The sequence below is a fragment of the Pongo pygmaeus genome, chromosome 6 (genome assembly GCF_028885625.2).
Source record: "Pongo pygmaeus isolate AG05252 chromosome 6, NHGRI_mPonPyg2-v2.0_pri, whole genome shotgun sequence".
Classification (NCBI taxonomy): Eukaryota; Metazoa; Chordata; class Mammalia; order Primates; family Hominidae; genus Pongo; species Pongo pygmaeus.
Genome location: NC_072379.2, coordinates 35,859,513 through 35,873,515, shown reverse-complemented (window position 1 = coordinate 35,873,515; position 14,003 = coordinate 35,859,513). Strand labels below are relative to the sequence as shown.

The 14,003-nt window shown below is 51.3% G+C and overlaps 1 protein-coding gene across 11 annotated transcripts in view; it reads right to left on the bottom strand.

The window, feature by feature from the left end:
* Nucleotides 1–12,333, bottom strand: part of GRB10 (growth factor receptor bound protein 10) — a 203,482-nt gene extending 191,149 nt beyond the window's left edge. For 3 of the 11 annotated variants that reach the window (XM_063667313.1, XM_063667311.1, XM_063667312.1), the window contains exon 1: nt 11,338–11,765. Coding sequence is in view for 2 of the 11 variants with exons in the window: in XM_054494406.2 (XP_054350381.1) it covers nt 1,235–1,350 (116 nt within the window). In the remaining 9 variants the exon portion in view is untranslated. Of the gene's footprint in view, nt 1–1,234; nt 1,710–11,318; nt 11,779–12,093 lie in introns of those variants that run through there. The other 8 variants (XM_054494416.2, XM_054494418.2, XM_063667310.1 and 5 more) reach the window with 6 other exon arrangements.
* Nucleotides 12,334–14,003: the final 1,670 nt, after the last annotated feature.

Sequence of the window (14,003 nt, the reverse complement as noted above, 5' to 3'; positions counted from 1 at the left end):
ACTGAACCACACTGCACTCACACCCCACCCTACAATTAAAAACCGTCCTTCAGTGCGTGGCTGCCGAGCACCTCAAACTGAAACAAGTGTTCTTTACCACCTTTCTCTGGAGTGACAGAGAGAAAGAAAATCCCAGTAAGCCCTTCTGGCCCTGCCCACCACCTCCCCTGTTCCCACCCAGGCCAAAGGAGAAATGCGTGGGCCCTGCTCCCACCCCCGATGCTGACATCAAAGGAGCAGAGACACGCAGGAGACTCCAGGCAGCACCCGAGGCCCTGGCCGCCAGCACGTCATAATCCCTGCAGTCGTCATAATCCCTGCAGTCGCTGCCTTTCAGACTTAAAAAGAACAATGAGGAAAGACACCCACGCTTCCCCTCACTGGGCTAGGAAGGAGAGCTTTGCGGGTTTAGACTGCAGTCTCCCCCGCCCATAGCCACCTGTGTGCCGGCTCCGCAGATGAGGTCCCCCCAGCACCCTGGCAGGGACTATGCTATCAACAGACAAATGGCAGCCGACCAAGGAGGCGACTGGCGTGTGGAACAGGTGATCCGATTGTTTTTCTAAAGAGCAAGGGTTAGGACGTCCTACGTGTTCATATGCACAATTTTTTGAACTCCATCAAGAACACAAACCCCATGCCCACATCTTCACTGCTCAATTCGCATTAATTGTCTGATATGCACCTTCCAGGGAGAAGGAGGTTTTCATGGAGAAACAGGCAACGTTGACGATATGTGTTTACCCAAGGCTTTTATATCGGACTACATGCCATCCAGGTTTAAGAGAAGTCCAGGCAGGCTCTGGCATTATGTTTTTCACAGAAAAAGCCGGTGCAGTAGCCTGGATGCCCAGATCCACTCATTTCCCAAACCGGTTCCCACACCCGCTGCCCACCGCCTGGCGAGGAAGGAGCGGGCGAGGTTCGCTCGAATCGTCGTCACGAGTTTCCGTGGGTACAGTTATTACTCGTTACATAATATTAAACAATTAAGATTAAAAATGGTTACATAATACTGTCCTATGGCTGGCGGCAATGAAGCTCGGGATCTCGGACTGCAGCGAGCCCGCGGCAGGCGGGCAGGGGGCCGCGCGGCAAGACCTCCCCGCCTCCCTCCCGGGCCCTGCCCGCCGCGGCCGGGGCCTCTGCAGCCTGCGCAGGCCGATCCGCCCGCCGCCCCGGCTCGCGCCCACCGCCCACCGCCCAGCGCCCGCGGTGGAGCCCACCTGAGTACCTGGAGAGCGGGCGGCAGCACTGGCCGCACGGGGTCGCTGCGTGCGCGCCGCCGGCCCGGGTAGGGCTTCGGGGCCCGGCCCCCGCAGTGCCCGGAGCGTGGACAGCGCTCCGCATGGACAGCGCTCGGAGCCGGGCCGGGCTGGTCCTCCACGGCTCCGCCCCGGCCAGAAGCCTGCGGCACAGAAAACCGACCCGGGGCCTCAGGGCCACCACGCGCCAGGCGAACGCGCTAGCACGAAAAGCGGGCCAACGCCGCCTCTGGGGACGCCATCCGGGCGAGGGTGGGATGCCGCGCCACCGCCCGAGCGTGCCCGGGGGCTCCCAGCGCCATCACCGCGCAGGTGCCCGGAGGCCCCTCCGCGGAGCCGGCTGCCGCCCGGCTGCAATACTCAGCCTCCGAGGGACCGGGCGCTCCCGAGGAGCGGGAGGACGACGGAGCAGCGCCCGGTCCTGGAGCACAACAGGAATCCCAGGACCAAACCCATGTGACGCGGCCACGCCCCAACGCCCGGCGGGGGCCCTCTGCTGCCCAATCCCCGGATCCCTGGTTCTCATGGCAACCCTGAAGAACCCCTTGTTCCCTCCACTGCCTCCTCTCCTCCCCCACAGCCCCCCCGCCTGATGGGCAAGGACGCGCACACTGGCCACTCTGACGATGCTGAAAGCCCTCCATGTCTACCCGCTACGCCGCATTCGCAGCCGGGCGGGGGACATCGCGGCCGCGGCAAGCTAGAGATGCCGCCTGCTCGAGCAACCTTCCACCTGCAGGGCCGGCCAGTTCTACTCTTCCAGGATCACTGTCGTCTCACCCTTCTCCCCAAAATGTCAGAGCAAGAACCAGGAAGGGAGAGGCTCTTTCTGGAAGCCACAGGCATAACGCTACTGAACAACGAGGACAAAGTAGGGTCCCATTTAAACTGAGAGTCAGCGAGGGAAAGAAGAGATCCTATACATACCAAGCATCTGCTATGTGCTAGTCACTTCACACACATACACACCCCACATACCACACACACACACACCCCACACACACCTCACACACACACCCACACACCACACACATCCCACACACCCACCCACTCACATACATACACACCACACACATACATACACACACATACACCACACACACCCCCACATACCACACACACACATACTCCCCCACCCCCACACACACATACACCACAGACATACACACGAGCCTGCAACGATGGAAGCAAAACAGAAGGTTTGGAGATATTCACTGCCGTTTACAAGGCCACAGTAAGCAGTAAGCAGATTTTCTACTCCCCTCTAGCAGAGAACACGGTAGGAAAAGCTAGACATTGTAGACGGCAGTAAGAATGTAACAGTCAACAGTGGACAATGGATTCTGAAACTGAGATCCTATACTGCATTCACACATGTTAAGGGGCAGGGCGCTGGGAAAACCCCATCTCAGTCTGGGGTTCAAAGAGTGGAAAGCTACCCTAGTCCAACTGCTTGGAGGCCAGGTCAGGCCCCTGAAGGTCACTGGAGGAGGAGGAGGCTGGAGAAAGTGCAGATATGCACTCCGAAAGGAGAGGTTCCATGGTGGTCATGACCACAAAATTCCAGTATGTTTAAGTCGATCAAACAAAAGCAGAGTTAAGGCTGGTTCTGAGAGCAGCCAAGAGCAGTTTTCAACACAACACAAAGGGTAACACAAGGCTTTCTTTTCTCACAGTCCGGGCTGACCACATATGGCCTGGCTATTGCAAGAAACATTGAAGGTGTTAGTGCTTTTAACTCTAACTGCGCACCCCTCAGAGAAGATGTCACAGAGTGAACATCACAAGGCACAGAATGGGAAATGGAAGCACAGAATCAAACCCTGAGATTCGGGGAGAAACCAAAGTGTGGAGAAATTATGTAACTCATCCAAAGTCCAGAGCAGGTTACTGACTGGGAGAACTCGGTGTTCCTACCAGACTCCAGATATGAGACTTTTCTGCGGTCTGACACAGTGGCTTCATCCACCTCTGCGGTCAACCCCACAATGGTGGCTTGAGTGTTCCTCTGCCTCCCTGCCCAGCAGCTCCCAGCCTGGATGGTGAACTCCTTTGCCTGAACATCCCACGCACCCTGCCATCTCCTGGGCTAGAACAACAGGTTGTGCAGGACAGAGGGCTTCCCTGCCACACTCCCCTCTATTACAAAATGCCAGAGGTCCCAGCTCAAAGCAGCTGTTCCTGGATGTGGGAAGAGCAAGAAAGAAATGATCTAATGATGGACAAGGAATCTTGAAAAGCCAGACCTTCACTGAATGGCTGACAGGACACACATTTTGCTTTACTAGAACAAGAACAGAATCTTTGAAAAGGCATAAAAGCCAGTGATCAAGAAGTAACTGACAGCAAAGGCAAAAGAGATGAAGGCTAAGCTGGAAAGTGGAGATGAAGCCTGATGATATACTCAGTGGAAGACCAGAAAGTCTCAGGTATGAGAACTACCATTCACCTGTGGAAATGGGAAACGTAGAGTCCAAAACAAGATTAATTGGAAGTGTCAGGAACAGCTGGGCCCCATTTCATCCCAGGTCCTCTCCCCAGCTCCATCAGCTAGGTGACTTCTTTTCTGAAAGCAGGGACACAGGTCTCTGGACCAGGGTCAGCAGACACAGCCATGCCTTTAGTCCCAGAAAGATTTGGTGGATCACATGCTAGCTGCCATATGAATCCCACCACCATCCCCAGCAGCTCCTGGAGCAGCACCTCCAACAGAACTGAAAGAGGCTCCTGCAGAGCTGAGAAGAGACCCAAAAGCATGAGCCCCACAACAAGCAACCAGGCGTCCATCCACAGAGACCACAGTTAAGTGCTCACTCACACAGGGCTCCTGTCGACTTCTGAGCAATGTCCTTTTGAAAGTGGGAAGACAAAAAAGGGCCCCAGACAGCTAAGCAAAGCCTCTAAGGTGAAAGATGGGGCCAAACTGCACGGGACAAACACTTCCTATGCCTCACCTCCCTGGGCCCTGTCCACGGCTCTGTTGAGCCGCATCTGATGGGACCCCTATGTCCTGCAGCACAGCCTCCTCCTACTAGGGCTCTAAAGAGCGTGTACACCCAGCACCCACGGGGATGTAGCCCAGATGCAACCCTGGCCCATGGTGATGGGCACTGACAGGAGATACATCCTCCACCCCAACCCCTTCCCAGCACTGTCTGGAGGACTGGGAGCTCGTGACACAAGCCAGCCCCACATGTGGAACCATTGGCTTCACTCAATTCTAGGCACTGCCCACCGCGGGCACCCCGCCTCACCCTGCACCCAGGTTCCCTCCTTCCAGCCTCCCTCCCCCAGGCTGGCACACCCTCCTACAATAGAAGCACACAAGGTTTTGCCATAGGCTCTGCTTTCCAGGTAAGCTGGACACAAGCAGAAAAATTAAAAGTAAATCATTTACAAATGGGAGAGAAGAAACGATACAGAAAAAGTTTTTAAAAATTAATATCTACAAATGAGATAGATGTATTTATGAAATAAGAATATTATGCCTTTAAAAAAAGAATACTCACTTTGAATGTCAATAATGTGTCAATAGTCAACTGTAACAAATGTACAGGATTCCCAGTAGTGAGAGAGGCTGTGCGTGTGTGGGGCAGAGGGTATGTAGGAAGTCTCTGAACTTTCCATTCAGTTTTGCTGTAAACCTGAAACTGCTCTAAAGTCTGTTTTTTAAAAAGAATATAAATATATATATATATATATAGAGAGAGAGAGAGAGAGAGAGAGATCCTAAGAAATTCAAAATGAAAATAGAAACAAAATCCAATAGAAAGGTTAAAAGGTCAAATTGAGGACATATCCCAAAACCTAAAAACAACACAACAGACACAGACTATTAGATCAAAAACACAGAGAACCAATCCAAGTGGCTAAAAACCAAATAACTGCCATCCTAGAAAGAGAGAAGAGGAAAATGGAAGAAAAGAAATGAAAGGATTAATTCAAAAACATGTCCAAGACCAGAAAGATCTGAGATTCTAGCTTCAATGGGCCCTTCAACATACCCCGCACACAAAGTGTAGACCCAACAAGACGCATCTTCAAGGAACTTCGGAACAAAGGCACAGAGAATATCCTACAAGTGTCCAGACATGACAAAACAAAACAAAAAACAAACCAAAAAACCACTCTGGTACTCTTTCATAAACAGAATCAAGAATCAGAAGAGCTTCTTTCTCAACCCCATTCTGCCTAAAGGCAATGGAAGCCTCTAAATTTTTTAGGGAAAACTATCTTTAATTTAGAAATCCATATTCAGACAAACCATAAACTGTGAGAGTAGAAGATGGACATTTTCCCAGACACGCAAGGTCTCAAAAAGTTGACATCTTGTGCACCACTTTTTGGAAGCTTCTATAGAAAGTACTCCATCAAATTTTGGAAATAAACCAAGAAGAAAAGTCATAAGATCCAAGAGAAAGGCAAAGGGGCATTCCTGGGACAATGGAGAAGAAAGACTCCAAGACAACAGCTGTGCAGGGAGCCTCAGAGCAACCCAGCCTGCTGCAGGCCGAAAGGCACATGAAGAACTGCTTCCAAAGATAAAACTGCAGATCACCTTAGGCCTTGGAAAGGAGATTCACATAATTCTGTAAGTTTGGAGGGGAGAATGATAAGTACATTTTAAAAACTAGGCAAAAACAACTCCAGGAGAAAACAAAATGTCCTAGGAGAAAAATCACAGTTAACACAGTATACTACATGGCTCAGCTATGAGCAGCATTAGGGGACCATCCCAACACTGCATACTGATGGAGCCGGATGGACCAGAAGAGACGATGGGGAGACAAGAGTGAGTGTAGGGTGGGGATGGGGCAAAGGGCACCACCCTCACCTTCCATGGGGTTTGAAGTCAAAGAATCACATGAAAAATGGGGCTCTGGAGAGCAGGAGGAGGAGGAGGAGGAGGTTGCCAGGAATCGCAATCTATTGTCTAGACCTCTTCGGAAATATGGAGGTACGTACAGAAAAAAATCTGCTGATAAGTTACTTCTGGGGAATTATTTCATCTTTAACCTATGTCTACATACCATTCTGATTTTAAAAATCAAACTAAATTTTAAAATAGTTTGCTCTGGGTGTTTAGGAATTAGGAAACCAGGTGATCCTTCAGATGAAGAGAACAGAAACACTGTGTGATATGGACAGGCAAGGACAGCAGGGGACAGCGCCCTGGGCAGGGACGGTGGGTCAGGACAGGGACAGCCTGTGTCCACTCACTGCCCTGCCAGCCCAGGTGGGGAGAAGGCCGGGGAGACCTGTGATGGAGAGATGAGGCAACAATGACACTAGGAAGCCCTCCTGCCTTATCCCTCCTGCGTCGCTCCATCACCTCACTAGGATCGCAGGCCAAGACACTCAATGTTCTCCTCTCTGGAGGGGATTCTGTGAGATGCATGCGATTTTCTTCAGAAGAGAGAGGGCAGTACCCTAGAACAGACACCTGGAGGCTCAAGTAACACCCCTGCAGCCTGTCCTGGGCCACGGTGGTGTGGCCAGGGTGAAAAGATGGGCGGGCGAGGTGCCCTCTGGCTTAAATCAGGCCATACGGGACAATTAGAGGGCACTGAACATGACCCAGCCAGCTCAACTTCCCACAGGATGTGAAGACCGTCTAGGAACAGTGATCTCAAGCAGGGCCCCAGGCTCAGCACCAGGCACTGTCCCTGGGCAGGAGGCTGTGGTACAAACTTCTGCATTTAAAAGTTACTCAATTCATGGTAGCTTCTCAAAGCAGGCAATCTAAAAATTATTACTATGAGATATGTGGTATTATAAAGGTTTTTATACTAAAGGGGATTCTTCACTTAAAAAAGGCTGAAAGCTACTGCCTAAATACTCCCAGGGATGAAAGTTAAAAATCAAATAAGTAAACTAAACGCCCTGCACATCAGAGAAGTGGGGACCTGCCGTCTCAGTGGGGCCCAGGTAGCTTGCAGTGAGCAGCCTTGGAGGTTCCTGACCCTTGACTCCCATGTGAAAGGACAAGAGAAGGTAGAAAGCGGGTCTTCAGCTATCCCTCATGGTCCTCTATTGCTCAGACGTCCCCTTGGAGCTCCCAGAGTGAGACACCTGGCAGCTCACAGACAGGACCAGACAGACAGCAGTCCCCAACGCAGTGCCACCTGCACTGACCCAGCACATAAGGATCCCAGCCCCCAACCCCACATTAGCTCTAGTGACCTTAATGACACAATGATGAGGACCAACACACGCCAAAGTGCCAAGTACTTTGGGAAACCCATGTTAATAGGCAAGACTGCCGCTGTTCATGCCCAGTTCCATTTACCTAATACAAAACCTTTCAAGAACTTCAGGGAGAAGCAGGACTGCCTACTAGCACAGCCCTGGATAGAGCTCGGAGCCACATCCCAGGAGCACATCAGCCTGACCAGGATAAGCGGTCCACAGTCATTTCAGTCCCAGCTGGGATAAGTGCCTCTGTAAGAGTCCAGACACCAACCGCGGGGGCCTGAAGACAAATGCCACAGGCTCTCCAGGCCTGGAGACCAGAGATCTGTCTCCACACCCAATGCTGCTGCCCATCAGAGCTTGCGCGCTGCAGGGGTCTTCGCAACTTTTGCTCCTGGTTGAAGGAAACCAATTTTTGACACCTGCTATTCACTATTACCTGGTTCAAATGGTTTGCAGCCAAGTGAAGTCTGCAGTACACCAGCTATCTTTGCTCTTAGAATTCTACCTTTGAGGAGTTCAAACTGTCACACTAAACACAGTCAACAAAAGGATTCTTCTGAGCACTGACTGTGGCTCAAAGAACATTCAGATAAATTCAAACAAGATTTTGTGCAACTAGCATGTACAAAGCACTGGAAGACAAAAATACAAAAGCCAAGTCCCCTTTCTAACCAACCTTATAAATCAATAGCAAGCAGGATATCAAGTCCACAAACTGCTCTAAGACAAGGCTGACGGCAAAGTGCCTACAGACATCGCCACAAAGACTGCATGAGCTCTGCACCGTGCCAATCACACACATCACACCTCATGCTACCTTCCCAACAAGCCATGGGGATAAACAGGCCTATGGCTTCCATTTTAACGGATCAGGTTGGTTCACTTGTTCAGCCTGGCCAAACTAGTAAGTAGTACAACCAGGAGTCAACTGAGGCAGTGTGCCTGCTGCCCTGGTCAAACAGAGCAGAAAAGAAGCGATATGGTGGGAGGGGTTATTCCTCCCCAGCGCCCATTCTCACGCTTGACGTTAAAAACAAAAAGTCCACTCTGTTGCTGGGTCCAGCCCAAATAATAAGCCCCTCAAATTAGGGATCTGAAAAGACAAGAAGAATCTCCCCAAAAATCCATATGTAAAGTAGATGGTTCAAAAATATGAATATTCTAATACAGGGGAAAAGAAAAAATCTCCTTAGAGTCACTATATCCTAAAAGCAAAAAAATCAGAACCACTCATTTCTACCTCTGAGATTATTTTTGATAACCCCAGGAAATGGCTTTTTCTGTTGCCATCTCAAAGGACAATCACACCATTTTTCAATCCATTATTAAAGAAGAGCCATCAGCCTGCCTTTCCACGAGTAAGCGGGTGGTTTTAAGCTTTGACTGCTTTTATCTCCCTGCAGTTAGCAGGCCCTGTGATCACCAGGAGCATGGACAAAAGCCTCCGGAAGACAAAAGTGCAGGAAAGCTCATTTCTCAGAGATCCGGTCAGAAGTGGTCCAGGTTGGGGGTGGGAGTCCGATGCAAAGGTGTCCCAGCCAAGAGGAACAAGGAGTGAAAACAGATACAGCTCCCTAAAAGTGTGCAGCTAAAATATTCACACAAATTAAATACCAGCCAGTGGCTGAATGGATCAGACCAGTTACACCCCTAATAGTATGCAAACTCTGAAAGTGGTCCCTAGAACTCCAAAGTACCTGTCTGCCAAGTCTCACCCACCAAGTAGTTGGACGACCTTAATTTCTTCCATAATCTCCCACACTTCTGTACTTCTACAGTTATATAAAAAATAGCACAGGTTAAAAGTCTCCACTACCAGGAAAAAAAAAAAAAAGTTTATTTAAACTTTGAAGGACTGATTACTTAAGTGAAAGACAAGGCAAATATGTTCTCCTTACAAGCCATACAATGCCACGTTAGTTTAATAAACTGAGAAACAGAAGCGGGGATTACGGAGCAAACGTGCAAAGGCACAGGCTTCCCCTCCAGGGAGCAGGACCAAAATCCCCTGCAGTTAGCTCTGAGCTCTGACACGCTGGCAACCTAACCCTAGATACAAGCTCAAATGCATTCTACCATCCCGTAGGTTTCTCTTCTCCTTGCAGTTAAGAGTCGGACAGAATTCCAAGGAAATAGGTTCCATTCCTTAAATTATGCCACCTTTAAAGCATTAGGTTTTACCACATACACCAATCAAGAATTTCTACAGTTCTAAGATGAAGCTGAAGGCACAAGAGATGACTTCGTTCAAGCTGGAGTTTGATTTCTACACATTATATAGTCTGTACCCGGAGAGATCACCAAAATCAAGTTCTGAGCTAACTCTTCGAGTCTGACTGCTCTCTTTTCCTACTGGAGGCTGAGTAGACACAGACATAGCCCTTGAAACTGGGCCAGGGCTGCCCTTGGTCCCAATCCTGGTGGCCATCACCATACAAAGCTCTGGACAAGTAGCTGGCATGAACCTGCCCAGTTCTGGGTTCCTGATCCACAAATGAAAAGCATTTTGAGTGGGCCAACGCTGCTCCAAAAGTGACCAAACAGGTAATATGCAATAGATAACTTTAGGGGTACACAGCTTTTCTATTTTAATTACAATAAACATAACTACCACATCAAAACTCATGACTTCATGGATATCAAAATTTCTTCCCAAAATAAATGTGTATTTAAATGTAAAAAGAGAGTGAACTAAAAGGAAATATCTAGAATGCTCTGGTAACATGGCATTAACCTGGAAGGCTGGGAGCCCCCAGACCAGGCAATCATCATTCTCCGAGTGTGTGACTGGCAGGCTATACATACCTGACCCACGCCATTTCCCTTTCAGAAATGGATGTACTTTTGCAAATAAAACACAAGACTAAAATGATCCAAAGCTTAGGTTCTAGTGACAGCTTTGTCACTTGCTGACAGTATGACCTCGGGCATGCCAGTTAACCTCCTGAGCCTTGGTTTTCAGACCTGTAAAATGGGGATCAGGAGGTTGCAGAGGGGATTAAAACCAACAAGGCTTTTGAAAGTGCCTTGTAAACTGTGAAATGCTACAGAAGTATCAGTCGCTACACTTCTCAGTTACAGGAGCAATGCCTGCTGGGCGTGTAACTCTGTCCTCAAATTCCCTCCCTGTAATCTGGGGATTGGCCTGTGTTGCCCTTCTCTTTCAAGTGGTCCCAGTAAAATTCAAATATTACGTGCAGTGATCCTAGAGTTTTGATTTTTAAGAGAAAAACCTAGACATCTAGAATCATTCCTGGAAACAATAGTTGGTTTTCAATGCTTTTACTTAAAATACTCTCCTAAAAGACACTTCACCGCTGTCACAGCCAGAAGTCCCACTGCTGTAGAAACTCTTGATTCTAACTCTTTCCTCCTGGAAAGAGAGGAACTCGGGGTCAGCTCGTTAAAATATTGCCAGCATTGTCTTGTAAACCCTAGTCAACTCCGGTTGCTGCGCTAACAACATGTGTTCTTGGTAAAACTGCTTGAAACTTTAAATAGACCACCATTTCTGAAACTCGGGGGCTCCAAACGGCTGAATCAGCATTTTCAGAAACAAAGTGTTCTAGGCCTGGCCTTTTAAACAGCAGCAACGAGCAAGTTGTGCAATAACGCATATTTACTCACGAGCTCTCCTTGTTTTGGTCTTTCCCCCCTCCCCCCCCATCTCTTGAATGAAACTGAGCACCAAGTTTGCAAGAAAATATTCTTTCAAACGCATTGTAAAGATCCAGGACCCTGTAAAAATCACCTGTGGCTCTCTTACATTACCCAACGTTTCGGTGAAAGCAAACCATAAAAAGTTCGCGTTTCTTCCAATCCCAAGAAAAGACGCACACAATAAAAAGTAAAGGATACCCTAATTTCCATAACGCACATGCTCCAGGGCAGTCGTCAGGCAGGCGTTTGGAGAGGCAATCAGCAAAGGCGAAGAGTTGCATCAGAAATTTCCTTCTGCAAACGGTACCGCTCTTATCACATTTCCACGGCTGGCGGGCGGCTAATCCGCGAGCCCTCAACTTGGTGTTAGGCCCCAGCGGCGGCTAACGGGTCACCAACAGAACCAAAAAAAAAGGTCCTCCGTCCGAGGCTGGGCCGGCTCGGGACTTGGGAGTGTCTGGCACCACTGTCCCGGACGCCCGGGCGCGCGCGCCGCGGCCCCGCCGCGCAGTCGGAGCACCCGGGGCTGCAGGGACGCCCGAGCGCCCACCCTCCCAGGCGGCGGCCCCCAGGAGCGCGGCCTTGACCGCAGCCCCCGCCACAGCCCGCGAGCCGCCGGCGTCTGACAAGATGGTTCAAGAATGCACTGCTTGGACTCCACACCTCCCCCCAGGGGTCGGGAACGCAGCGCGGAGAGCCCGGCGGGGCGCCCGGCTGCCTCCGCCACCACCGCGCGCCCGCAGCCCCAGTCCCGCCTCCGAGCACGGCCCGCTGCGGGCCCGGGGCGCCGGAGCCCCCGGCCCGGAGGCGACGCCCTTCCGCCCGCCGCGCCTCCGCGGGGCCCGGCGTTCCCGGCCGCGGCCGCCCAGCGCTCAGACAATGACGGCGCGGGGACCCGCCTGGCCGTCCCGGGCCCCGCGGGGACGCCAACCACAAAGTAACTTGCCGCCGCGCTCCCCGCCCAACTCCGTACCTGCCGCGCGCGGCTCCCCGCCGCCTCCGCGTGGCTGCGGGCGACACTCGGCGTGGCCGGCGGCGGGCGCGGATCCCCGCGGGGCGAGGCCGGCGCGCAAGACTGTCCCGGGCGCCCCGCGCCGCCGGCGCTGCCGCCACCCAGGGGCTGCGCGGAAACTTTGGGCTCCACCGGGTCTCAGAGCGCCGAGCCCGCCCGGCCGCAGCTCGCTTCCCTCTCTGCCTCCTCCCGGCCTCCCCACCCCCTCGATGGGCTTTAAACTCGCCCGGCCCCGCCCGCCTTCCCCGCCTCTGCCGCCGCCGCCGCCGCCTCCGCCTCCGCCTCCTCCCCCGGCTACTTTTCCTGCTCCTCCTCCCGCCGCCGCCGCCCGGACCGCTCGGCGGCCGCCAGCGCGGGAGGAGCCGGGGCCTGGGCGCAGGGCGTGGCGCGGGGGCGCGGGCCGCGGGCCGGACGGCCCGGGGGCCAGACGCTCCCGGAGGCTCCTGCCCCGGGCTGCTGAGCGGTTTCCCTCCTCCTGCACTCCTCGGGACTCGGGCGCGGGACGACGACCGCCGCGGCTCAGGCGGCTTCGCCAGTGAAAGGACAAATTGGACCTGTCCCGAAAGACAATTTATAAGCGAACTGTTTGAAACGCACAAAGTATTAACTGCGCCGTCCAGATCCTTTATCCTGGGCGCAGCAGGACGGGACGGAAGAGCTGGGGCTGCCCCGTACTCTGTCGTGGGCTGAAGGCACCCGGCCTGGGAAAAGGAAACCTGGGTTTGCTCACAGCCAGCCAGGTCTGGGGCCTCACCTCTCTGAGCCTCAGTTTGCCCCATCTGCGTATGAGTATCGGAGTGCGGGTGGAGTGAGAGGCTGCCAAGCCTGGTGTCCTTATCTTTACAGTGGGCTAATAACGCCCGCCTGAGGGTTGGTGTCCTGGGGATTAAATGAGGTCATAATGGGAACATAAAGTGACTGCGAAAAAGACTCCCCTACCCCCCAATTGACGGAAGCCATTGTCGTTAGTGTGATTCTTAGTATCTCTACCGAGTCAAAACTATAATACACATAGCATAACGATAATTATGTCTTTTCCTGGGTCTTGGTATTCTAAACGCAGCTGCAACAATATTTTGCCTTCATGGAGCGTGCACTTTGTGCAAAACCTTCATGAATCCTTGCATGTAACCCCCACTGTGGCCCTCTAGGTGTTACTGTTAGAGTCCCACTGTACGGACTGGGAAACTGAATCTTGGAGAGGTTAAGTAACTTGCTGAAAGTCAAGTAGCTGGTAAGTGCAGAGCAAGGATTGGAAGCCATGTACGGTATTGTACCAAAGCCCCTTGTAGGCACCTGCTTCTAGCAGGAGTTATTCCACCTTAGACAGATGTTACTCATGGAAAGGTCATCCTTCCCTGTAACTGAAACAGACCTCCCTAAAATTTTTGCCTATTGGTCCAAGCTCAGAAACACGTAAGATGAAAATCAAGAGAGGATGATGTCAAAGGATTTTAGATTCCTAGAAGAAAGGAACACAGAGGACTCCTGTTGCAGACAAAGGACTCGAAAATTAAAGAACAGAAAACTCAGTTTGAGCCAACTTCTCACAGATGCATCAGCTTTGAACCTTCTCGCTTCTGCTGAAGGTCCAAACAGCAATCCATGCCTACATCAGTCAGATAGCCTGATAGGCAAGGAGGCTTTGATAGAGGTTTCAAAAGTTCCTTGATACATAGACATATGTTCTTTCGGAATCACTTGTGGGTAAATTCCATACACCATGGCCCCTTTACCCCTAAATACATTGATGTGTCTTTCTAAGAGTAGAGATATTATGTACATAACCACAATAGTCACCAAATTTGTAAATTTATATTGATAAAATACTTGTATCCAATCTAGGTCCATATTCCGGTATAGTCAGTTGA